The 25,492-nt window shown below is 39.9% G+C and overlaps 1 protein-coding gene across 1 annotated transcript; it reads left to right on the forward strand.

Annotated features, from left to right (window-relative positions):
• Window positions 1-2,007: 2,007 nt before the first annotated feature.
• ralba (v-ral simian leukemia viral oncogene homolog Ba (ras related)) lies at window positions 2,008-16,481 on the forward strand. Its single transcript, XM_020638443.3, has 5 exons — window positions 2,008-2,139; window positions 11,421-11,628; window positions 13,221-13,429; window positions 14,508-14,685; window positions 14,773-16,481. The coding sequence occupies exons 2-5, from the start codon at window positions 11,515-11,517 to the stop codon at window positions 14,893-14,895; spliced, it is 624 nt and encodes a 207-aa protein (XP_020494099.1). The 5' UTR covers window positions 2,008-2,139; window positions 11,421-11,514; the 3' UTR covers window positions 14,896-16,481.
• Window positions 16,482-25,492: the final 9,011 nt, after the last annotated feature.

A 25,492-nucleotide genomic window follows, 5' to 3' on the forward strand; every position in this document is an offset into this window, starting at 1 on the left:
ATATGAGAGAGAAGTATGCAAAAAATGGTCAGAGCAATTGCTGTTCAGTGAATGAATGATAATAATAATAAATAAATAGACAGTTGTGGTGACTGAAAGCATATATACAGTTATTATTTTGCAGTGACTGATTAATTAAACAAATATAAATATAGAGATATAGTGCAAATAAGTGAAGTTATAGTGCAGTGAAAGAGTATATACAGTTATTATTGTGCAGTGACTGAATGAATGAATACATAAATAAGTTAAAGTTAAAGTGCAGTGACTGAGTAAATAAATAGACAATTATAAAGCAGTGAAGTACAAAGTTATTGCACAAGTAATATTGAACAGTTAGCAGCAGTTGGGTAATTATTGCACATTGTATTCCTGTCTTGTTGTGGGGGGGGGGGGGGGGGGGGGGGGTGTTTATGGGTTGAGGAGTTTGTCCACAGCTCTGGGATAGAAGCTGTTTTTTAGTCTGTTTGTCCGTGTGCGGATGGTCCTGAGTCTGCCTGAGGGAAGGGTGGTGAACATACAGTGTTCGGGGTGAGATGTGTCTCTCTGGATGTTTGAGGCTCGCTTGTGGAGACGGGGCGAGTGGGTGTCTCTGATGGATGGGAGAGGGGAGCCAACAATCCCACTGAGCTGTTTAAAGGATCCGCTGAAGATTCTTCTTTTCTGCTGCAGTGCTGCTAGAGTATACCAGACAGTAAGACGTCAAGATGCTCTCGATTGTGCAGCAGTAAAAGTTCTTCAGCAGATCGCGAGGAAGTCTGTTGCGCCTCAGGGTGTGCCTTCTTTATCAGGTGTGCTGTGTTGAGGCTCCAGCTCAGGTCCTCTTGAGATGTGCACTCCCAGGAACTTAAAGCTGGAGACACGTTCCGCCTCTTCCTGGTTTATGTGCAGACTTTTGTGGGGTGTTTTTTTTTTTCCTGTAGTCAATTATTATCTCCTTGGTTATTACAATGTTTAATGTTGAAATATTACATTCAGTAATCACAGCAAAGCCTTCTGTAAAATAATAAAAAAAAAATGTACAGCAAAGACACAATAGTCCCAAAAAAGATTTGCAATTGCCTCACCTTTTCTGCTGTACACTTTAAAGGGACTGCAGCCTTATCTCACCGGGGCTTAAGCCATGTCTGCTGCCAGAAAGTGGGTAAACCATTTTTTGTGGGATACTTTCTCTGGCCACGTCCTTGAAGAGGTTTTTGATAACATAAAATATGAAGGGGCATAAAAATAGGTGGTTCCACATTGTCAGATCCACTGATATAACTGTGTATTGTTTGTTTGTTTGGACGTGTGGTTCTATAAAGAAACACAAATCTGAACTTGCAATATTCCATTCTTAAATCAATCATCTTCTCACTACTAAAAGAGGAAAACAAACATAGACTAGCAAACAATAATTACTGGGAATAGCAGGTATGGTATGACCTATAATTATTGATTGTCATAATTTATGCCTATAGTTCAAATCAATCACATTATTATACTCACAGAGACAAAAGGAGGAAACAACTTGTTTCAAACAAGGGCTATATAAAGTCAAGATCATTAACCATTTACCGAAGTCTTCCCATGGGGGCAAATGAGTGTCACAAGCTCGTATTATTAAGCTTTATGTCAAACTAATGTCAGTGTTGAATCCAGAAACACATTCAATGTTTTGTCTATCCCAACTTCAGTGCCACTTTGGGCATTTTGGAATTATTGAAAGAAAAAAAACAAATATTTAGGCCAATAAAAAACATGTAGGCCTACTCAGTTTTGTAATGTGAATAATTTTGCAACACTGCATTGTATTAATTTCTGTAATTTAAAATAAATATGCTGCCTGGGACTATAGGGGGAAATAAATCATGAAAAGTGGCTGCAAATGTTTTAATAGTCGTTTATATTATGATTCTTTCCGCTCTTAACTATATATGGAAAGTCCGCCTTTGTGCATTTGGCTTTGGTTAAAATCATAACACCAGAACGAACGAGCGATGATGATATCACATCCTGTCATCTGCTGTTTATACATCCGGAAGGTGGGGCTTTATTACAGGAGCGGTTTGTGTTTGGAAAACCAATGTGTCGACACACTCTCCTAATGCAGTCATCAAGATAACATCAGCTGACGGCAGAAATAACCACCCTGCTTTGGTACGTCTCTATACTCTTATTATTTGTGTGTAAAATAGTTCGTGTGTGTGTTTTTTACGAGGCCTTATTAGAGTTTTATAGTACCACACCTGTTTTAGGAAGGACGAGCGACCGATGGACCGAGAACGGGAACGAAAAATGTGTCCAAATAATGCCCTCATTCATCTTTGAGTTAAACAAATGAATGTATTTTAATGTCGACTTTAGTTTCCAAACATGTTGTCTTGAATGATTATGTTCAATTGGTGTTTCTATAACCCTTTCAAAATGAACGTCTTAGCTGCCTTACACTGGGTAAGTTATCTGTAGCCTAGCTGAGTTGCCAGTCTCCGTTGTTTTTGGCTCTTTGATGTGAACAAAGTAAGAAGCAGCAATTTCTGTGTACACTGAAGAACGAAGGACGCGAACGAAATGTGTTTCATTATCTCCATTTGACTGCACCGTGGTGCTGTGACGTTACATTGTTTGACAAACGGGATAGTCGCAGTGTTATTAGCTCCCAGAGTCCGTGTTTATTTATATTCGCTTTTGTATTGATGTTCAGCCGCCGTCAGACAACAGCAGCTGTGACGTCAGCTTGTAAACTCAAGTTATATCTGATTAGTTACATTACTGACTTCAGGTTGGAGTTTAGTTTATTCTTTTTATTTTTTTTCAAGTTAATATAACTTTCCTGATTAGTTTTTTTTTTTTTTATTAACTCAGACTACATTCCTGTTAATAATTAGTCACATTAGATTCTGCTGACAAGTTTTCCCCCTAAGGAGATGACACACCCAAACTGGCTCATGGTTTCCCCAGGCTAAGTTCGTGTAACTGTCCGCTAAAATACATGAACTCATTGTTTTCCATCCATACAGGCGACTTGTTAATTATCCAGGTATGACTATGTGTCATCAACTTCGCGCTCTATATTCAGTGACGACCCTTTTTAGTTTTTCCTAGTATAGGCTACCACTGAGAATAGTTTAAAGGAGATTAGTCAATGCAATGCTTGGGGACTAGTATTGTCCAATTAAAGTTCAGCAAAATGTAGAAACCCTTCTCAGTCCAGAGGTTTGGAAGACGTTGCACACAGTTAAAGTGATTGGTGAACATTGGACGGTAATGAGAGTTTAATTATTGAATCGGGATATTTTGAATTAATCGTCGTCGTTCAATGACCTAAATGACCGGATCAATGATAATCGGTAAGGTCCCCACAATTCCAAGCCTAGAATCTCATTTAGCATGTCCCCTGGTTAAGTTTGTTGGGTTAAACTAGTGATTGAATTCCAAGTCAGCCAGTCAGCAAGAATGACTGCATACTCATTATCAAGTGAACCACTGTCAGCCTTTCTGCTGAGTCCAAAACAATCTGTTTATGTTCAGGGCAACAGATTCAGGGGATGTTTGGCAGTCCTTCAGGACTTCTCCGGCAGTTTTCCATGAACTTTTTCTCTGCAAGCAAAGATTAGAAAAATGCCCCAAAGCCTCTGATTCAGGTGATGGACTACCAACAGGGTTAATAATTAAGAACTACAGTTGTATGCTATTGAACAGAAGAAAAAAAACTGAGCCTTTAATAGAACAGAAGTGTATTAAAGTTAGTTTGAACCATAAACTTAACAAGAGATTGGATTAAATTGTTTTATCACAGAATAAAGTTTGCAGAGTATGCAACCACTGGCCATTCAGGGATCATTTCTCCTGGGAAAGCAAGATAAGGAGAGGGAGCACAGGGATAGCTCAACCAAAACTTTCTCTCCTCTGATACACAACATGATGCTTTGACATCCAGAAATGTGTGTTTAAGTAGTCACAGACATTCTGTTCTTGGTTCTTTGGCTGCATACTGTGGCAGTGGTTGGTTTGCATTCAGAGCATTATGAGTTGCACTCTGTCTCTATTGATTAATTTTAGCCACACACAATTGTCTATTACTGCAAACAATAACACAGCTGTATTGTGACACATTTTCAGAATGTTCCTGTTTTCTTCATAGTTATAGGTTCATAGCAAGCACATGACATCAGAGGTTGAGAAAGGTCTTGTGAATGAGACTGAACCGGCCATGCATTCCTCTTTTCTCTGCTGAGACCGTCTGGATGGTTTTCCCAGTTGTGTGTCCCTCAAAGCACATTCTTTTTTGCTGTGCTCCCCCCACCCCCGCCCCCTTAAGTTTCCCTCCCTGCTATTGAAAATATGAAAACGCATTTTCAGCAAGTCTTACATTTTCTCATTTTAAAACCCTATCTGGTAGGCTGATATCAAAGAGCTCTCTGTATTTCTGATCATTTTCAGTTGAGTTCCCCCCCCTGGCAGTCAAAAAAAACATCTGCTAGTGATGATGGCAAGAGGAGACATTTTTAACTTTGTTTTGAAAATAAATTATTCCGTTCAGAAGAGAGGAATGTCGATAAATATCCACCAAGCCGCCATCAGTTCTGTGCTCCTGTCAAGTAGGAGGAAGATTATATAGGTCTATATATTGTCTGATTGTCACGAAATAATTGAATGAAATAGGGATTGTGAGGTTTATTTCCATTGACCAGTATTATTTCAATCCTTGGTCACAAACATTTACAATGCAAGTTATATAAAATCATAAAAATAATCCCAAAATATATATTTTTTTTCATGAGGGGGAACACAACTTCCATGGCCAAGAGCCCCTCGAATATTTGACTTTCAAATGTCTTCAGTGTAAAAAGATGTTATCAGCACCGGCTGCTACAAAACGCCTCAACTTAAGATCTCATGTTACGTGAAGAAAAATAAATATAGGTTTTTCTAATAATAACAATAATTATTATTGTTATTATTTGGAGGAGTAATTTGTATGATTTCCTAGCAATATAAAAAAGATATTGCAGACAGAATCACACTCATCTAAAGGAGCTCTAATCAGCATATAAAACATTAAAACTACTGATGGAAAGAATTTTCAGATATTTAAATGAAAACACAGGAAAGCATCAATGCTGGAATTGATAAAGATTCAGCTCCTTAAGGAGTCTCGATAATAGTAACAATGTCGAAAAAAATGAACTTTCCTAATCCTATTGATGTACCTAACGTATTGTTAGGGAAATGCACTTAAGTCTTTTTTTTACGTTTATTTTTTGGCTTTTCATGCATTTATTTTGAGAGGACAGAGGAAAGAGCAGGAACTCAGGGAGAGCGAGTGGAGAATGACATGTGGGAAGGAGTCTCAGCCAAGTCGGACTCCCAATCACCTGGAGATCTATTGCCTCCGTACGTACAACAGGCCATTAGTGCCCGTCAAAGGTTATTTTCACGGTATTGAATTCGACCCCTTCTAGGCATCATAGCAGCAGTAATAGAGACGTACAGTTCATGTTTTTATTACTTCCCTCGGCACCTTCTACTTCTTTAAGTTTACATGTATCAGTGTCTTTGTGCATCATTATGTTTCAAGGCCCATTAGCTTGCTGTGTGTTTCTGAAACATTGCTATTTTTGTGATCCCAGAGGGGAGTCAGGAATTTAGTTTTCTTTTACCCACTGAGAAACTTGCTGGCTGATGGCGAAGAGATGACCTGCAATTTACCAGTACCAAACTGCTTCCCAGTCCCAGAGTGTGTGAATCAGACAACTAAGCTTAGTTCTATTTGATTTCATGGTTTTACTTGAACAAATTCATACCCCACATGTGAACCTTTTAATTGAATGTTTTGTGCAATTCGTTTTTATATTCATAACCTCATAAGAACAATGAATAAAATACAACTAACTCCAGTTGCCAGAACAAAACACCATACAAACATGTCACATGATCAATTCTGTGACATGATTGTCTTATTCTTTTTTTTGCATTCCTCCAGTAGTTCATTACTCCCCATTATTTAAACTGCAAGTTCCTGTTACAGCGTATAAATGTGTTAGTGAACTTATGCTGAGATTTAAAGTCTTCTTTTTATATAGCCTTACTCAAATGAGAAAAACTGAGTGTTTGGATAAAATTGTCAGGGACAGCTGCAAAAATGTAAAAAAAAAGTTTGTTCTTGACTACTGGAGAAATGCAGACACAATATTCAAAGGTGATTTAGACCTAACCAAAAAGCGTTGCATCACTTTTTCATCCTGAAGTAATTGAATTGCTCCATTATGTACAGGACTATAAAGTGGTGTGATGTTTTGCCCCAATCATTGTGACGGAACAAAAGTGCACCACATTTTCACCTTTTTTTTTTTTTTACAAACGACGAAAAAGAAATGTATGTGAAAACGCAGCCCAGTCTTGGTGGCTGAAGTAGGAAGGATTGGACCACCAAGGGGATTTAGTTTCCTGTTGCCCAGTTGAATCAAAGGCGTCTCTGTGCACTACCATGGCTAAGGGTTCTTAGTATGCGTTGTGGAGTGCTTCTTGAACATGTCTCTCTTGCTTCAGTATACTATCTTTTCAAAATGATCTAAATCAGCTCTTGATCTCCATTGGCAATAACTTCTCTACTGAACACTTTTATGGTTGCCTTAGCTGTGATCTACAGAACACATTTTGCATTGCATGTTGGTCTGTGATAAACAAAACAATAGGATCATGAACTCCCATCTGGTGTGAGTTACAGAAGACTCATTCTTACACACACCTCATGACTGAGATGGCTCGTCTTGGTTATTTGTTGTTCTCCACACAGTGAGCTAAGTGATTAAGACAAGTTTGGCTTGTTGTTAAAGCCTGGTGGTTAGTAACCTCTTTACATTACATTCACTTTGTTATTTTGTATCTGTGTGCTGTTCTATCCTTTGGTGCTACCTGCTGCTGGAATCTGAATTTCCTGAGGTAAACTTCCCAAGGGATTAATAAAGTTCCTATCTATCTATCTATCTATTAGCTGGCATTGTAATAAGAAATTTGATCAGATCACAAGACTGTAAAAAAAACCCTCAGATGTGGTCTCAATCGTGAAGCCAGTGGGGGAAAGCATTCAACCTGGATTTCTTTTCTAATGGCCAGTTGGGGATGACTCCATTGATTGCAAATATTATTATTGTTAGTTAACTAAGACAAATGAGCCATTTTCATAACAAGTTAATTCTTAATCACCAATAGATGATTCTACAGGGCATTACACCTGATTATCGAACTGTCAACCAGAATAGAGGTGAGGCAATTATAGGGCTAAAAAACTTGTGGGGGGGGGGGGGGGGGTACATCATCAAATTATCTTTTAAATAATCTTTTCATCATAATATAAACTGTGTGTGTACTAATAAAAGTTATATTCCTATAGAGTGCAAGTTTACAGTAGGGCTGGGTATTTCCTACTACCTCACGAGACAATACAGAGCCCACAATACAATGTGTATCAGACTACACGTTGATTTTAGAGAATGACCATGTCCTACACAAAGTTCCCTATAACAGCTGTTCTGTATTATAGAGAACAACAGCACATGCATCATATTGTGTTTATAACCTCTCTGCTATTAATAAATGCAAATGCAACATTCTATAATTTTTAAACGGATAGCCCTCTCTATTGTCTCACACTTTTTTTTAAAAGCAACAATAATATTCTTGTTTAACATGACGATGAGTTCACTTGTATTTGCAAAAGTGTCTTTTTGCCTTACACCTGCATGTACAGTAACTCAGGCAGTCTGCACTGAATTGACGAGTGGGGGTTACAGATAGCGTGGCTCACACTCACTAGGTTGCTGCTGCCTGAAGCCTTCTGTATAAACTATGCTGTAAGGGCGCACGTCTTAACTAATAAAGCATGTGATTGCTTTTGTGATCTTCCAAGTCTGTTTAGAAGTTGAGGGAAATTTTGACTTGAAAGCGTTGTTCAGGATTGGCTGGCACCGCACACACTGGTACTGTGTAGCACGCCTACCTGTTGTTGCTAGTGGCCCCTCAGGGTTGTGTCTTGTCATGTGTAGATAGAGGTCGTTTGTGATGCTGCAGTATTAACCTTGATATGCATAGATTGCATTTTAGCTGGCAGTGGATACGTTTCTCATCCATGCTTGTTTGTTTTGTATTGAAAAGTACACAGCATCATGTGGTGTGGCTTTACTTCCATAACAACATTTGCAGCTATATCAAATCTACTATCGACAGTATATTGCCATATATATTGACGTTTGACGCACAGCCTACTTTATACACAGACTTCACAAATCTCTATCAGGTCAGGAAAGGCTCTGATGAAGGGATGCACTTTATGCTTGATGCATACAAATTGGTCAGACTTCTCGAAAAAAGCAGGAAAATGAAAATCTGCAACAAAAGTTGCAAGTTTTCTTTAATGTCAAAGAACAACAAAAATGTAACATGCTTTGGTAAGTTTTGATTTGCCATGTTTTTACGTTGTATGTCTTATAAAATGGGTACTGCACATCTGTGGGTTTATTACTGTAGTTCACAAACAAATGAGTAACATCATGCCGGTTACATCTGTTTCTTAATACATTCCCTGGATTAGACACAGCGTTTTGCTGGTGCATTAGTGAGGGAGTTGTGTTGTTAGCAGCGGAACTATCAAGTGAGGATCTGTTTATAATACTTAACACTATTAGAGGGTATGGAGTGAAAAAATATGATTAGTAAAATGAATTTCACCACAATTTCCTCCTCTAGAATGAACTTGTGACCCTTATCTTCTGTTGGATATTCACCAAGCCTCAGTGCAACACCAGTGTTTGTATTGATCCACACCCACACCAGGCCAATGCAGAATATTTCAGTTGAACCAGTTGACAAGAAGTGATGATGAGAGAAACAGCTAGACTGAGATAATCTCCTTTTCAGATCTCTGGAATTTGAAGGATTGTTATTTGGGCAGAAAAGCCCCTGCTTTCTTGATCAGATAAGAAAGAAATCCCCTCGACCCTGTGACCTCTGGCATCTATCGAGTTCTCTGAATCAACAGCTCAGATTTATTGGAATCACTCATTCATTCATTCATTGCATTTCTCACTGAGTTGGAATATAGCCATCTTAGATTTTGGACCGCCATAATCCCACTTCATAGGAGTTTCTGTTTATCATAAATGTGTATCAGTCCCAAGGCAAGGTTGATAGGAATGTAATTATTTTCCCCAAGTCTATGAATGAATGGTTTTCAGATTATTAAAAAAAGATCTGGTACCAAATATAATGCCTTTAGCTCATTCCCTTTTTAGTAAAAATCTTAAAAACAGATATTATGATGTAACTATGTGACACTTTAGATTTCTAATAAACTTGGTGAAATTCATCCAAAAGATTGTGAGGTACAAGTTTTGGGCATTTGAAGCGTCCCGTGGAAGTTTGCCTGAAATCAATTTGGTAGGCATATTACCAACATGTTCTGAATATGTCCACAAACATACATGATGATTGGCTTAACAATAATAATAATTAATTGGTTTTATGTAGCGCGTTCCTGGATCCTCAAAGACGCTTTGGCTACATGGTCTTGAAGATGTACCGGTAATAGAATCTGTCTCAGTCCTACAAAACCGCAATTATGTTACAAGGCATTGTTGAGTCAAATACCAATTCTCATTTGAGCTTGTTGTAGCATTCCCCGCTAATTCTTGCAATGATAGACCCATCCAGGCAAAGTACTGTGTTTTCGAGGAGTCTCTTATGTGTAGCTTTGGGATCTGTTTGTATACATGACCACAGGGAAGAACTTAAAAAGTAACTTCGATGGATATGTGCTGACTTTGGCATTGGTTCGTGTGTATATCCTTCCCATGAGAACTTTCACTGGCCCATTACTGATAACAAAGACAGGAAGAGCGCAGGTCAGGCTTTACTTCCTGGTTACAGAGAGAGGAACCATGATGCCACATCCTCTGTACCGATAACTGTCACACTATAGCCGGCATACTGAAGTGCAGGTCATTTCGATGCAAACCACATTTCCCACCCTGCTTTCAAACAATGCAAGGAAATGTTGCAGTGGATGCTGGTATTGACTGTTACACTTCAATGATGAAACCATCCATGTGTAAATCCTCTTTCTCCTGTACGCAGTGTGTGTACATTTTACTAACGGTATGACTTTTTTTCTATGAAAAACGTTCTGTTCCTGAGTTGCGGTCTATGGCTGCGTCCACTCATCAATATCATGACGCAAATACATATAGATATATACAGGTAGTATATGATTGATGAAGTGTTTCCTGCAGTGCTTTATAGTCAAGGCAGCCGTCTTTAACAACTCAGGCCCTTCACCTTAACTACTGTTGAGGAGAAATGATTGAAATCCTCCTGCATCTCTATGTGACATTCAACAGAAGCTCCAGATGCTGTCTTTACCCCTTTTCACACAAAACAATCAACCAACGTCATGTTAGGAAAAATGCCTGACCTTCTCTGGTGGTGGTGATGTCTTTGTCTACCAAATAATATCACAGCGTAATGCGTACCTGCCCTTGTTAGTTATTATTGTAAGTTGTACTGTATATTTTAGCGCTAATAAACAAACTATTCCAAGCTGCTCACAATGCTTTCTTTCCCCCCAAACACACACACCACTTCTCACCTCGCACTGATAACCAGCTTTCTCACCACTTCCTCTTTTTTATTCCATTTACAGTAAGTAATATGGTGTAGTCTACACTAGATATACAGTCATATTATGCGTTTATAAATGTTTTTAAAATGCAGATTTTCTTTCTAGGTAAAGAAGTAATAACCAAATTGGCACATTCAGTCTGTTGTCCTGTCAATATATGGCTACCAATGGCAAATTAATGACTTGATTTGTGATCTGCTGCTGGCTTGCAATCATTTCCTGTCTAGGATGTACAAGTTGAGACAAGACAGGAATTTACCCTGAATCCAATTTGCTCTTTTGAAGCGTCTGACAGCTACAGAAGGTATTGGAGTCAAATGAAAGCAATTAACTTTGAGCTTTCACCCTCTTAGGGCGAGGTCTATATAGTTGAGATAGATGGCAAATAGTGTCCTCCTCCTTTTTATGGAGGTTAGCACATGATGCCCTTTTTTTTAATGCATTCCTAAATGCACTCTTGCAGTAGAGAACAGTGGCTTCATTACAACTAATCAGCTGCTGCAATGACATTTTGATAGTGTACTTAAAAGAATCTTGGATTCATGACTAGGCAATTTGGCACTTTAATGTGAAGGGTGGGGGGGGGGTTAGGATTCAAGATTTGTTGGAACAGAGCCTGGTGACTTGGCACAACAAGTCACTGTCATAGTGGAAATCTGTTAAGTAACCACCGCCGTCTGTCCCTGCCTTTGTCCACACACGTTTTTCCTGTAAGAGTTTATTCACTGTTGAGACTGACAGTTGTCCATTTTGTAATTCACAGGTTGTGTGTTAGAGTGTCTGAGCACAGGGAAGTATATGCGTGGGTGTGTGTGCGTGAGTGTGTGTGTGAAAGTGACAACTAGAAGAATCCAACGATGACTACTAGTAAAAGCAAAAACCAGAGCTCTCTGACACTGCACAAGGTGATCATGGTGGGAAGTGGAGGCGTGGGGAAGTCGGCCCTCACACTGCAGTTCATGTACGATGAGGTGAGTTAACACATCCGTATACATAACTTAATACCTCTTTTGATTCAAGATGACCAGATAGCAGGCAGAGAAGTACTGGCTGCCTACCGCTTTTACTCAAAACTGTTCACACTTTGATTCTTTCTCCACAGTCCTATAACCATGTTTGTTTTTATTGTGCTTTCTAAATCAGGGCTTCCTTTGAAAGCTTTTAATATAAAGTTCCCTTTTCAGTTATTCACCAACGGTAAGCTTTAAATGTAAGCAAGAGCAAGAAGTGCTCAGTTCAAAAAGAGTTCATGAAACAGTACAGCTGCTACCTGTTACAAAAAAGGAACTTCATTGTCGCTAACACAACTGGAGCTCCTACATCACAGATGCAATACTCACCAGGGATGAACAATATTTGAAAAAACTGACATTGGGGAAAAAAAATATTTCTGCAATATACATTTATATTGCAATTCTGACAGATAAATGCAGTGTCCTTTTATATACATCAATTACTATTTCTACCAAACAACCATGCTTTTAAATGTTTTCTTTATGTAGGTTTTTGATTCCATATCTTAACCCCCTCCTCCTTGAAGCACACTCTGGTCTCCAGCCCTCTGACAGCATCTCTGACACACATGTGGAAGTAGAGACAAGATGTGGAGAGAGAACAGGAGGAGACACATGCTTCATCATAAACGTGACAAATACTCTTGATGCTTGTTATTGTGTTATCGACAAGACATCAACCGTTCACCACAGAGCAGATCGAGCGCGACAGGAAGTCACCAAAACAACATTAAATTACCCGGTTTATTTTCAGAATAAAACACTCAGTTTTGACGGTTGGGAACATTGACCCATTGTGTGTTTGTTGTTGTGTTTATAAAGGTTTTATACCACATACATCGTATTATCTCGTGCTGTCGCGCTTGATTCAGTAATCATGGAGCTGACATGCAATGCACACGTATCTGGTGGAAGTTCTGGGTGAAAGTTAACAATCAGCGCCAAATATCCTCCATTAATGGTCCTTAACCATCCGTAAATGTGGCATTATAGAGCTGATGCCACTGTTAGCGGGAATAAACTCCTTTTTTTTAAACCACCTAGAGTAAAGGAGCGTCTGCGTCATGCTGTGTGTGATGGCAGCAGCGTCTCCTCATGTATCCACATTGTGCCTACATTTTACAAGCGGGGGGAAGACGGTCTCTGCATGCACACACTTCAGTTCTGTGACCACTGATGGTGATCTCAGACAGACTTTTATTGTAAAATGGAAAAAGAAGAACATTTGAGTTTTGACCAAGAAGTGGCAGCATGACAGGCTTCAGGTCACATGATTGGCATCACATGTCCTGCAGATAAAAATAAGAAAATCACAATTACAATGTTAAAACTATATCATTCAGTCTAAATACTCACTTACTGCTTGTACAGGGATTCTTGTATAAAGGATGAATTTCTTAAGTCCACTGTTTACCTGACTACAGATAACGCTATGCTGTGAAGCCGACTCCACAAAGTTGCTCATGCTTCACTAAAGCTTTATTCATGTGAATACAACGTGTCTTGTGTTTTACACTTTATAATCTCAAAACCGTATTTTGTATCACCAGTTTGTGGAGGACTATGAGCCCACCAAGGCAGACAGCTACAGAAAGAAGGTGGTGCTGGATGGTGAGGAGGTCCAGATAGATATTCTGGATACAGCCGGCCAGGAGGACTATGCTGCCATCAGGGACAACTATTTTCGAAGCGGCGAGGGCTTCTTGTTGGTCTTCTCTATTACAGAGCACGAGTCCTTCACTGCAACTGTTGAGTTCAGGTACTCTACGCTGCCTACATCTATGTCTTTGTGTGTGTGTGTGTGTGTGTGTGTGTGTGTGTGTGTGTGTGTGTGTGTGTGTGTGTGTGTGTGTGTGTGTGTGTGTGTGTGTGTGTGTGTGTGTGTGTGTGTGTGTGTGTGTGTGTGTGTGTGTGTGTGTGTGTGTGTGTGTGTGTGTGTGTGTGTGTGTGTGTGTACTTATTAATGATGAGCCTTTGGGAGCTTTGACTTGTAAGGTTATTCACAGCTTCCACTTGATGTCACACGCTTATGGAACAGCAAGAAAGACTCCCTACCGCTGTACGCTTCTGAGAAGTTACTGGTCTCAGTTGCCACCTACATGTTTTCATCAATTTTATTTTTCAATTTTTGATTGTGATGCACAAACCGATTAGGAGACAAGACTGTGTTTTGCTTCTACGGAATTCAATCTGAGAAAATGAAAAACACTGTCACGGACGTTGTCGTTTGTAACGATTGAACGAGTGTCCCGTGTGTAAGGGTCGCAAGTGACCAAAACTCACAGTTTATCTTAATGTCTCGAAAAATCAATTAATCAAGTCGTTATGGGAAATTAAAAAGCCTTTACTGTGTGCAGTGTTTTCAAAGTGACCGCGATGCTGTTGAATTGGTCTGAACATGTTGCCCATTACAATGATGTTATAGTCTTATCTTTTGCATTCAGAAGCACAAATGCAAATGTTTTAGCAACAATGACACCTAAAAATTCTGCAGATTAAATATGTTGCTGTCATGTTAGATATCTCAAATCAACTACTCTCACTTACGCTTGCTTACTTTCAGCCTATTAATCTTAAACATTCAATGTTGTTCATTCAGAAATGGCTCTGCCACTTTTAAAAATCAACCGACAGACTCCTGTGAATGACACTCAGTCCAACCGCCATAACATACTCTTAATGTTCTCTTCATCAAGACTGTCACATTGTATTGACATATTCTGAATGTTTAAACCCAACTGTTATATCATGTCCGAAGTATGTAGAAGACAATCGTTTACAGAAGTACACCTGGTGAAAATAAAAAAATAAATAAAGCATTTGTTTTCTGTTTGAAGGGAACAGATCTTGCGGGTGAAGGCAGAGGAGGATAAGATCCCTCTCCTCCTGGTAGGGAACAAATCAGACTTGGAGGAGCGGAGGCAGGTATCTGTTGATGAGGCCCGAGGGAAGGCTGAGGAGTGGGGGGTCCAGTATGTAGAGACATCAGCCAAAACCAGAGCCAACGTTGACAAGGTATACCAACACACACTCGCTATGCTTGTACACTACTATAAACGGATGTATTTGTCTCAGTTGACTCCTTGATTTTTTTCTCTTCAGGTATTCTTTGATCTAATGCGGGAAGTACGAGGCAAGAAAATGTCTGAAAACAAAGATAAAAACGGAAAAGGAAAGAACAAGAAGAATAAAAAGAGCTTCAAAGAAAGATGCTGTTTACTTTGAACCCGTCATAGACCTTTATAACCCACAGACCATCTGTCAAGTTGTGAAACCGAACTAAGCATCCTTGCCATTGTAATTTGGATGAAATTTGCAAATTTTTTACATCTTGTTATAGTTTAGTATTTAGAGCAATCTAAACCACCATTTTTAATGTTTAACCAGTTGTGAGAGTGGCTGTTTATCTGGAAGTTAACCACTGATGAGACTCTGGTGGCAGTGCTTGATTGGCTTACAGTTACTGCCTCTGACACTTTGCTGTGTAAGCCATTCTCCACTGCTTAGCTCAGCAATTATACTGCCTTTGACTTTCATTGTGTTCTAACGGGAGAGTTTTTGAGTCTCTGTTAATAAAACAGAGCTCCTGTTTTTTTTTATGTTCTTATTCTTAGCTTGCATTATTCTCCACTCTCTTCGTACAGTACAGACCCCTTGAATCCAATTGTGATATTCATCTACTTCCCAGGAACTCTAATGCTGCTGTCCGTCATATTTGCAATCATTTTATGAGAAGCTGTCCATCAGAGATGTTTGCCTCTGTCATTGATGTGTCAAAGCTCTGACTCTGAAGACCTTTATGAGTTCAGGGCAATGTCTGTTAAAAAACAGGAGCTTGAAATATCCTTTTGAGCCCTGTTGTTTTTTTTGTGCTTTTTTTTTTAGTCCCTGAAAGGATTTTTTTTTTTTTTTGTTGATTTTCTGACCATATGAGAATCAGACAATCGGTGCAATCCGAGGGCTTGCTGCCAAACAGGGTTTTTGATTCCACTGTTATCAGGCCTTACATGATTACAAGAAATCAATCGAGAGTTGATTTTCTATTTTTCAGGAGTGTATTCTTAACTCTAGTATATTCTTGACTCTAAATAAAACAAAGAACCCATAATTCATGTCCAGGTCATTCATGAACTCGTCATGTAGATAGTTTACATTTGTTAAATATGTTGAGTCTGTGAAGAGAAAGTTGTGTTAATGTGGTAATTAATATTGAGTTGTCAATAAGCAGTGACTGTAACAAAGAGACTGTTTTGCTTAATGGTGTTCTGCCATGTCTATGTAGCCTCAGATCCCCTCATGTTTCACTGCGTCTCAGATGTGGACAATCCAGGAGGCCATTTTTCTTTTTTGTCAATGGATCGCATTGTAATCGCAATATCTTCCCCTTTTTTTTTTCTCTTTTTTTTTATATACCATGCACTACAGTACATTGCCGATGCCTAAGATGTTAGTTTAATTCTTAGTGGGGCAATGCCAGAGGTCTTTCAACATTTTGTGCCAACAAATAAACTAAATTCTAACTATGTTTGTGGATGAACAGTGTGTGTAAAATAAATGAGTATGTGAATTTACAAGAACATCCTACTACCTTTCCTTGTCTGTGTGAATGAAGCTTTGATTAGGGCGCCAACTACTTAGCTGTTTTGTAATGGAGTGCTACAGTAAACAAGATTATTCTACCACTGCCGGAAACCATTTTATTTTGTACCGTCTCCTCTCGTTTTCTTTCACTTCTTACTGCTGTGAGTTTGCTTTTCTCTCTCTCTGCAGTGACTGTGCTCCTAAATAAATATTGTTTTCTTAAATACTCAGCATTTATTTCTTGTGTTTGTTACTGTTGATTGTTTGATATTATGGAATAAAGGGAATATAAAGAAAACTATTTTTGATATATGAAATAAATTAAAAGAAGATACCCTCTTACAGTTTGAATATGGAAGTCTGAATTTACTTAATTCAGGTCTGTAACCAAGAAAATACAGCAGAAATTATGCTCATAGAATTTTGTTTATAATATGTTGAAAATTGGTTTCAATATACTTAAAATAGACTGAATATTTAGGTACAGGACATGGAACCTGAGAACAATGATAGATTCTGATGTCATATGGGAACTGGCGCCACCTTGTGCTTTTCTGTCGTAGTATAATGTATGAAGAGGCCACAAGACCTGTGTGATCAGCAGGGATTTGAGAATAGGGATAATAGATATAGTTATAAAGCAATGACAGGCATGCTGTTTAGTGAAATAACTATATTTTATACATTTTATTATCCTTGGCAACCACTATTTCATTTAAGTGCTGATTATCAAAGTTCATGACAGTAAGTAAGACAGCACATTGCTGAAAATCACACTCCATCTTTATATTATGTTATTATTTGGTATTATTTAGTTTTGTATTTTCAGTGTTTAGTGTTTCTCAATGTTCTAGTGTGTTTTGTTCATTCTTGAGTTCTGTGTGTCTTCAGTGTTTCATGTATTTTATTTTGTAGTTGTCCTCAGTGTTTCTTGTGTCCATTCTTTCCTCTGTGTGTTTCCCTCCAGTGTGATTGCCCTCATTGTCTTCACCTGTGTTATTAGTCTCACCTGTGTTTGATTACCCCATGTCTATTTTAGTCTCTGTGTTTCTTCCCTTCTGGGTCAGTTCATTGTGTGTGTTTGTCGGTGTCAGTTGTCAGTGGCAGTTTACCAGTGGCTCCTTGTTTTCTCCGGGTTGGATTTTTGGAAGTGAGTTTTTGTTTGATTAAGTATTTCTGTTGATTCTGCATCTGGGTCCTCCTCTTGGTTTTACCGATCCGTGACAGATTAATACACAACATTTTGCTGATAATGTGAAAAGAAATTAATCTTTTCTGATGACAATGTTTCCCTTTCAAAATACTTTTTTGATATATATAAGTAGGACTTAAAAGAGCAACAACTTGTCACAAAAGAGGTGGGTGCAGCCTGGGAGCAATGGGTAGAGTATCAGATATTGGTTTTTTCTAATTTTTTAAATGGACTTAAAAAGGGCTGATTTTAGCCAAAGCCTTATTTTTTTTTTAACCAACCCTTTAGACTGTACTATAGTTGAATGTAGATTTTACTCCAAAAGGAAATATTTTTTTACTAAATGAACATCTTGAAAAATACTTAACCTTCCTCTTGTGTTGTGTCGGCACAACATAAATGTGTTTATTGCATTAAAGCTTTTTGACTTTGTCAGGAACCTCTATTAAAACAAAACAATTTAACAAACTTATAAAACGCTCTGGTGAAAATTATGACCTTTGTGTTATTAGGATCGGTTTCGACCTAGTTATAATATAAGATTATGAAACAATAATTAGTGCCAAATCTGAAATCATAAACACACTGTCTGCTCACTCACACTGTTGGCCAACAGCCCACTGACAGCCAGCTCCTCTCCCAACCCCTTGAGCTTTAGTGAGGGACTTCTCTCTTTGCCAAACAAAACAAATAAAGAGTTATACATTATACCTCTGCAAAGAACACAGTCAAAGCGTGACATTTTGCCACACATTCATCTAAAAACACACACACACACACACACACACACACACACACACACACACACATATATATATATATATATACATATGTTCTTGCACACACAGACTTTTTTTTTTAAACTAAATATTGCACAGAGTGCAATGTTTAGTACTTGATTTCTATTGGTTTGATTTGCTTGATTGGTTGTTGTTTGTTTGACCTTGCAAATCTACATTTAGTATTTTTACTGGTTCTGCCTTTCATTTTGTATTTGTATTAGTTTAAGTTATTTCTTTTGACATTTTCTTGAAGTAAATATTTATATGGGTCAAAATTGACCCGTAACACCATAGATGTTACTATAGATAATAATTTTTATATATATATATATAAGAGATGTGTTCTAATACCCCTCAGTAATAGTCAGGTAACATAACAACCTTTTATTTATTTCTATAATTTTCTATTTTGAAAACGAGAGGTATGCTGTCAAAAGAAAAGCCCAGGGGGCCATACCAAAAATATTAAAACCAATCTTTTCATGGATAAGGAAGCCTAACAAGGTAACCAAGAGGTAAGAAACAAATTGGATGTTAAATAATTGTTTTGAGTATCTTATTTCTGACACGGGTCAAAACCAAGATAATACAGTAGATACTATAGTAACAGAAATCTAACATAAACCATAAACTTATCAGTAAAAGGCATTAAATCCTATGAGATGAAGGCTCACGACGTGCTCATTTGTGAATGCAGTGGTTTGCCCTGCTGGCCTTCGGAGAGGATGTATTATTAAACCAGCTCTGTTTTAGATTCACTTTTAAAACCAGTGCTTTGTCCACTTCTTATATCCATCTATTGTTTAAATATAACTTTTAGTCAAAGCCTCAGTGAACACCAATCAACATGTTACCAGAGATGTGGACTGTCATTTGTGCTCCTGAGTCAACACATTATTTGACTGAAATAGTATATTCTAGGTGTAAACAGCTGTTTTTTTTTTTCATCTACAGAGCCATGATTGTGTATGACCACCAACATGTAATATATTACTCTAGCACTCGGCTGACACTGCTGTTACCTCTGCTCAGTCCTCCAGAGGTGGGGACTTCATGTGCACTGTGCCCAAGACCCTGCAGTCAGGCCAGCTGTAAAAAACATAACGTACTGTAACTGCACAGCTAACCGAGCTAACTACTGCCATCTATCTTAGTTTGCTTGTATTTTAGATCTATGTTTAGATTTGAGAACACAGCTGTAGAGGCTGTCCTTGTAGGAAAGTGGGCTGGTTTCATCTTGAATATAGAAACAGTATAGAACAGTGATACAGCTTGTAAAACATTGGTGAAAAAAAACTTACCAATGGCATACTGCTTTCAAACAGTACTGTAAAAGCACTATAAAAAGGTATCGAAGTTGACAGACTTTCACCAATTTTAATCAGAAAGATCCCGTCATGTTTTTTTCAGATATTGACCAGATGTGTGTCTAATATATGCTGGCTGTCTGAGGGACAATCCTATTCATGTATGGCATATGTCAATGATTATCAACTAAATTGTAGTGTCAGTGTTTGGGTCATGGAAAATTATACCTATTAAGTCCCTCACTTTGACATCAGATTGTGAAAAAATGATATTTTACTGAAATAAAAACAGATTTTTTTAATGTATATATTAACGATATCTCCATAAATCACAACAACTTTCTTAAGTTGGTATGTGTATATTTGTTTCAGTAAGTCAATGGTAAAGGGACTTTAACTAAAAGTGCTTTTACACTGAAGGTCACACCTACACATTCACACACTCAGGGCAGAGGCTGCTATGTAAAGTGACCATCAGAACCTAATCCCATTCATACATGGCTGCTGCCGAAGGAGCAGGGGCACCTTGGGGTTTGGTGTCTTGCCCAAGGACACATTGGACATCAGAATCAGATTCTGATTGGACATGAAGCCACAGGAGCTGAAGATAGAACCCCCAACGATCCTGTTGAGAACTTCTCCCTCATCCCGGGGGAGGTTGGGGACAACACGTCCTCTGAAGAGGAGGCAGAGTCTGAAAATCCAGGGGAAGCCTTACCACTAACCTTGGCAGAGGGCACTGAGGCAGTTAGAAGGCTCCTCAGTGGCAAGGTGCCAGGTGTGGATGAGATTCGCCCTTTGATGCTAAAGGCAAGAAAACGCCTTTTCAGTGTCGCGTGGAAATCTGGGACAGTGCCTGTGGAGTGGCAGTCCGGTGTGGTGGTTCCCATTTTCAAAAAGGGGGACCGGAGGGTGTGCTCCAATTCTCGGGGTATCACACTTCTCAGCCTTCCGGGGAAAGCTTACTCTAGGGCGCTGGAAAGGAGGCTCCGGCCGATTGTCGAAACCTCGGATACAGGAGGAACAATGTAGATTCCGTCCTGGCCGTGGGAAAGCGGACCAGCTCTTTACCCTTGCAGGGCTTCTTGGGGGGCATGGGAATTTGCTCATCCAGTCTACATGTGTTTTGTGGATTTGGAGAAGGCTTTTGACCGTATCCCTCAGGGGATCATGTGGGGGGTACTTCGGGAATATGGGGCCCCGGGCCCGAGCAATCCGGTCCCTGTATGACCAAAGTGGGAGCTGTGTCCGCATCCTCGGCACAAAGTCAGACACGTTCCCAGTGCGTGTTGGCCTCCGCCAGGCTTGCCCCTTGTCACCGGCCCTGTTTGTGATCTTCATGGACAGGATCTCAAGGAGCAGCCTGGGGGAGGAAGGTTTCCAGTTTGGGGACCTCACAATCTCGTCTCTGTTTTTTGCAGATGACGTGGTTTTGTTGGTTCCTCAAGCTGGGACCTCCAGCAAGCACTGGGGCGGTTTGCAGCCGAGTTACAAAGCGGCTGGGATGAGGGTTAGCACATCTAAGTCCGGGGCCACGGTTCTCTGCCGGAAAAAAGGTGGATTGCGCTCTCCGGGTGGGGAGTGAGTCCTTGCCCCAAGTGGAGGAGTTCAAGTATCTCGCGGTCTTGTTCACGAGTGAGGGTAGAATGGAGCGTGAGATTGACAGACGGATTGGCACGGTGTCAGAAGTAATGCAGGCGTCGTGCCGGACCGTTGTGGCGAAGAGGGAGCTGAGCCTGAAGGCAAAGCTCTCGATTTACCGGTCGATCTACGTTCCAACCCTCACCTATGGTCATGAGCTATGGGTAGTGACCGAAAGAATGAGATCGCAGATACAAGCAGCCGAAATGAGCTTCCTATGGAGGGTGGCTTGGCTCAGTCTTGGAGATAGGGTGAGGAGCTCAGAGTAGAGCCACTGCTCCTCTGCATTGAAAGGAGCCAGTTGAGGTGGTTTGGGCATCTGTTAAGGATACCTCCTGGACGCCTCCCTTTAGAGGTTTTCCAGGCACGACCAACTGGATGCGCTGGAGGGATTATATATCTCTTCTAGCCTGGGAACGCCTTGGAATCCCCCAGGAGAAGCTGGAAAACGTTGCTGGGGAGAGGGAAGTGTGAGTTGACTTACTGCGCCTGCTACCACCACGACCTGAACTCGGATAAGCGGAAGAAAATGGATAGATGGATGAATTCAGTATTGAATAACAATCATTTAGAGGCTCCCACCATAGAGCAGAATGATGCCCTCCACTGACTTTTGTGGGAAATGGATACTCTCACTGCTTATGAATGGACTCTGTGACAGTAACATTTTACTTCTGTGGCATTAGTCTCGGATGTAAAAAGGTAATGGTTTTCATTTCTTCCTCCCCTAGGGGCATTGTGCGCCCCAGTTTACTCAAATAACCCAGCAGTTACTCACTTTGCATCGATTGTCTCTCTGACATTGACTTTGATATACCACCACGCATTTTATTAACCTTCTTGGCTTATTTTACGTAGCAGGATAAGTGAACACCCAGCCTTAAGATAAACCAACTGTTGGCTCTCACTGGTTAACCCCTTTGGGTGTCCAGCTCACATCAGCTTGACACACATGTTGAAATAAAGAAATAACCTTATTTAAGTATGAGACAACAAATCATCTATAACACAACATGAGATGGCAGGTTATTATACCTCTGACATGCTGAACACAGGGCCTTTCAGACACTATGTAATCAAATTAAAATAAAAAAATGCTTTACTGTATTCCTTTTTGGGACTAAATGTATATCTGTTACTTTAAGACAAGGATTTTTTAATGACCTTACTCTGAGCGTTTTTCAAACTCTCCTGCCACATACCTGTTGGGGTGGATGAGGTTCATTAAACATGTTGTTTGGAATTTGAACAACCTGGTAATGGAGGATTAATCTCGTATACTATTTTAGAAGTAAGTCCCATGCAGATTCAGCACTCAAATATCTCAAATCTTAACAGAATCAGAGCTAAGACTGTTTCCACCAGTGTTTTGAAGAGAATTGTATATTTACAAGTATTGATCAGACAGGCCAACTCTAGGTGAATGTTTTATGCAGTGTTAAACAATGAAAGAGGGAGCGAAAAAAAAGACTGTGGGGGATTTAAACATGTAACTCTAATGGCAGCCACCTTTACACATTTAGAGCTTGCCTCAAATAAACACATTAAGCCCCTCATAATATCACAGGTGAAACCTTCAGGGTTTGTTAAGCCTGTAGTGGCATTTTAACCCGAGAAGCTAAACATGTCACAGCTCTGATAAGCACATTTACCTTCCTGACACTCACCTCTGTGGATTTCCACTCTCCCCCTGCTCCTCTAAGTAGGCAGATTAGGGGGTCCTTTAAAACCCGCAGGACGGCCCTTATTTAGAAATATATGAAAGGGCAAAGTGAGCCCGGCTAATGACCGATACAGTGTCACCTAAGCACTCGCGGGTCTTTTATCATTCTGTAGAGAGGGCCCCCGTCCTCTGAGTAACCCTCATTATACCTGAGCTAATGTTGGGGATGAGGATGTTCATGTGATAAAGCACCATCACAGTCCTTCATTATACAGAAAGAGAAACAGACTCAGTGGAATTCTGCTCGACCTATAAGATGAATGTAATGGACGGAGAATAACTCCTATTTTAGGGACTGTTCTATATTCTGCTGTCTGCACAGTGCGTCTCAGAGGAGGCACATGACCACATGTGGCCACTGGATGGCAGTCTTGGTACTCTGCAGGCCTAGTCCACTGTTTCCTGCATCTACATGCCCTCGCAGTGCTTTCACTTCTAGGCTTTATTCAATGTGACTATTTACTGTCTGAATGCCACAAAATGAAAGGTTTATTAACCCTTTATTATAGAATGAGTTATAATAGAATTGATGAGTTCAAAAATTGAAGGTAAACACTTGAGTGAAATTCAGCAAGTATTTCCTCTTGAACCGCTAGTTGTCAGTTCTGGTGGGCACTGAAAGTAATTCCAGCGTTTGTACACAGCTCTGGCTTTGTAAATAGGTGCAAAGTGGCTTGGAGACAGCCACACAATTTGATTCATGAAAAACAGCAACAGGAAGTGTTGGTGCACTGCACTCCAATATCAGTTTCTGCAGGCAATTCTGCCCCTCCACATTCTCACCCACAAAGAACAGCGCTACACCGTTACATGGATTCTTTTTTTTAAATCACCTACTAAGGCAACAGGCCAGATTTTGCTTGATTGGTTATTTGCTAAAATCCTTTCCCTGACAATACATCTCTGAAGAGATTGGTATATATGTTTGGAGATGAGAAAAATCTCATTCAGTTTATACGTTAACAACTAAGAAGTGTATTGCTGTTAGTTTGTCTGGAAGAAGAAGAGAGTAAACCTTCCTGGACTTTCATGAAACAATAGACCATACATCTTGTACTGTACCTTCACTGTGTAGCTGTAACAGCATAGACACTATCATCTCTATACTGCAGAACACGTTTGAGTCAGTGAGATAGTTTTTGAGACAAAAGAAATAAAAGCCAATCTGAACTCTTCCCTTTTCCCCCTGCCAGTCCTATCTTTTAAAGAAGTGAAGCTCTCCACCCTCAGCAAATCCTCAGTGCTGAGGGTGCAGGAGATACCTATAGTGGTCAGCACTAGTGTGTGCTAAACAAGAAAAAATCTTATTTGGCCAACAGTGCAATAAAGGGATGTCTGATAATGCTCACCACAACATTGTTAAGGTCAATGGGCCTTGAACACCAATTGTCTTAAGAACAAATTTTTCTTAAATCCTACTGACAAACCTTTTCAGAAGATTCTGGAGTTCACCAATGTTTTATTTTATGGGATTTGTTCTTAGGTTAGAACAGAATTTATGATCACTGTTGCATATTTGAGTGCTGACCGGCTCGGGCAAAATGACTGGTTAAAAACCATATGACATGGCTGAAGAAGATACTTGTGAATGAGGCCTGATCCTCTTTTATAACAAACAGGGCTGAAAAACAAAGTTAACAGCCGAGTTATTTGACTAACAGTTAGTGACCTTTTCCTACATAAGGATTCAACCTTTCACACACTCCTACACTGATGGCAGAATCTTCCATTCAAAGTGCCCATCAGGAACTTATCACACACACACATTCACCTCCAGGAGCAATTTGCGGTTCATTGTCTTGACCACTACAATTTGACAAAGTGGACTGCAGCATCTATAGATCCAACCACAATCTTGCAGATAAGACAACAAATCCCTTGACCTTTAATGGACCTGACACACCAAGCAGGCAGCAAAGAACTAGTGTCTTGGCCAAAAATTGTCACTAGAACACACCGCAAAGACTACAGCCGGCGGCCAACCACCACGTATGTTTTGCACATAACTGAGAGGAAATACCTCTCCATGCCAGCAGGCGGCGGTAGTCTGTAATCATCATTCCAAAAAGGGGAAACTGGGAGAGGACGAGGAAGAACACAGATAAATAAACCGTTGTGATACGAGAAGACAGTTTTTTCACTGTTGTTGCTCAACACGCGTAATATAGATACTTCTAATGGAGAATAATGTCTTATAAAAAGTTGAAAATGGCGCTGGCGTTGTTAGCCCATGGTCTTTTATTAGTAGAACAAGAGGCGCTTCCGTTCCTTTCTTCTTGTGCACTGGCTCTCCTGTTTCGCTTAGCTGAACAGCCAATCAGAGCGATTCCTTCCCCCAACCGCGCCAGCGACGGCTCACACCGATTCAACATGTGGAAAAAAAAGGCCAACTGGGGCCGACGTGCAGCGACGGAGCTGGACACACCGCAAAAACCGGGGCGACGACTGCTCACCGATGGACAGATGGATGACGTCCTCCTTGGTGTGTCAGGGCCACAGCCACTCCAAAAATCAAGATCCCTTAAATAGCCAAATGTGGTTGACTTCAAAAGCAAGTAAATCAACTTCACCCCCACCGGGTTCACATACCATGTTC

Source organism: Labrus bergylta, chromosome 13 (assembly GCF_963930695.1).
Source record: "Labrus bergylta chromosome 13, fLabBer1.1, whole genome shotgun sequence".
Classification (NCBI taxonomy): Eukaryota; Metazoa; Chordata; class Actinopteri; order Labriformes; family Labridae; genus Labrus; species Labrus bergylta.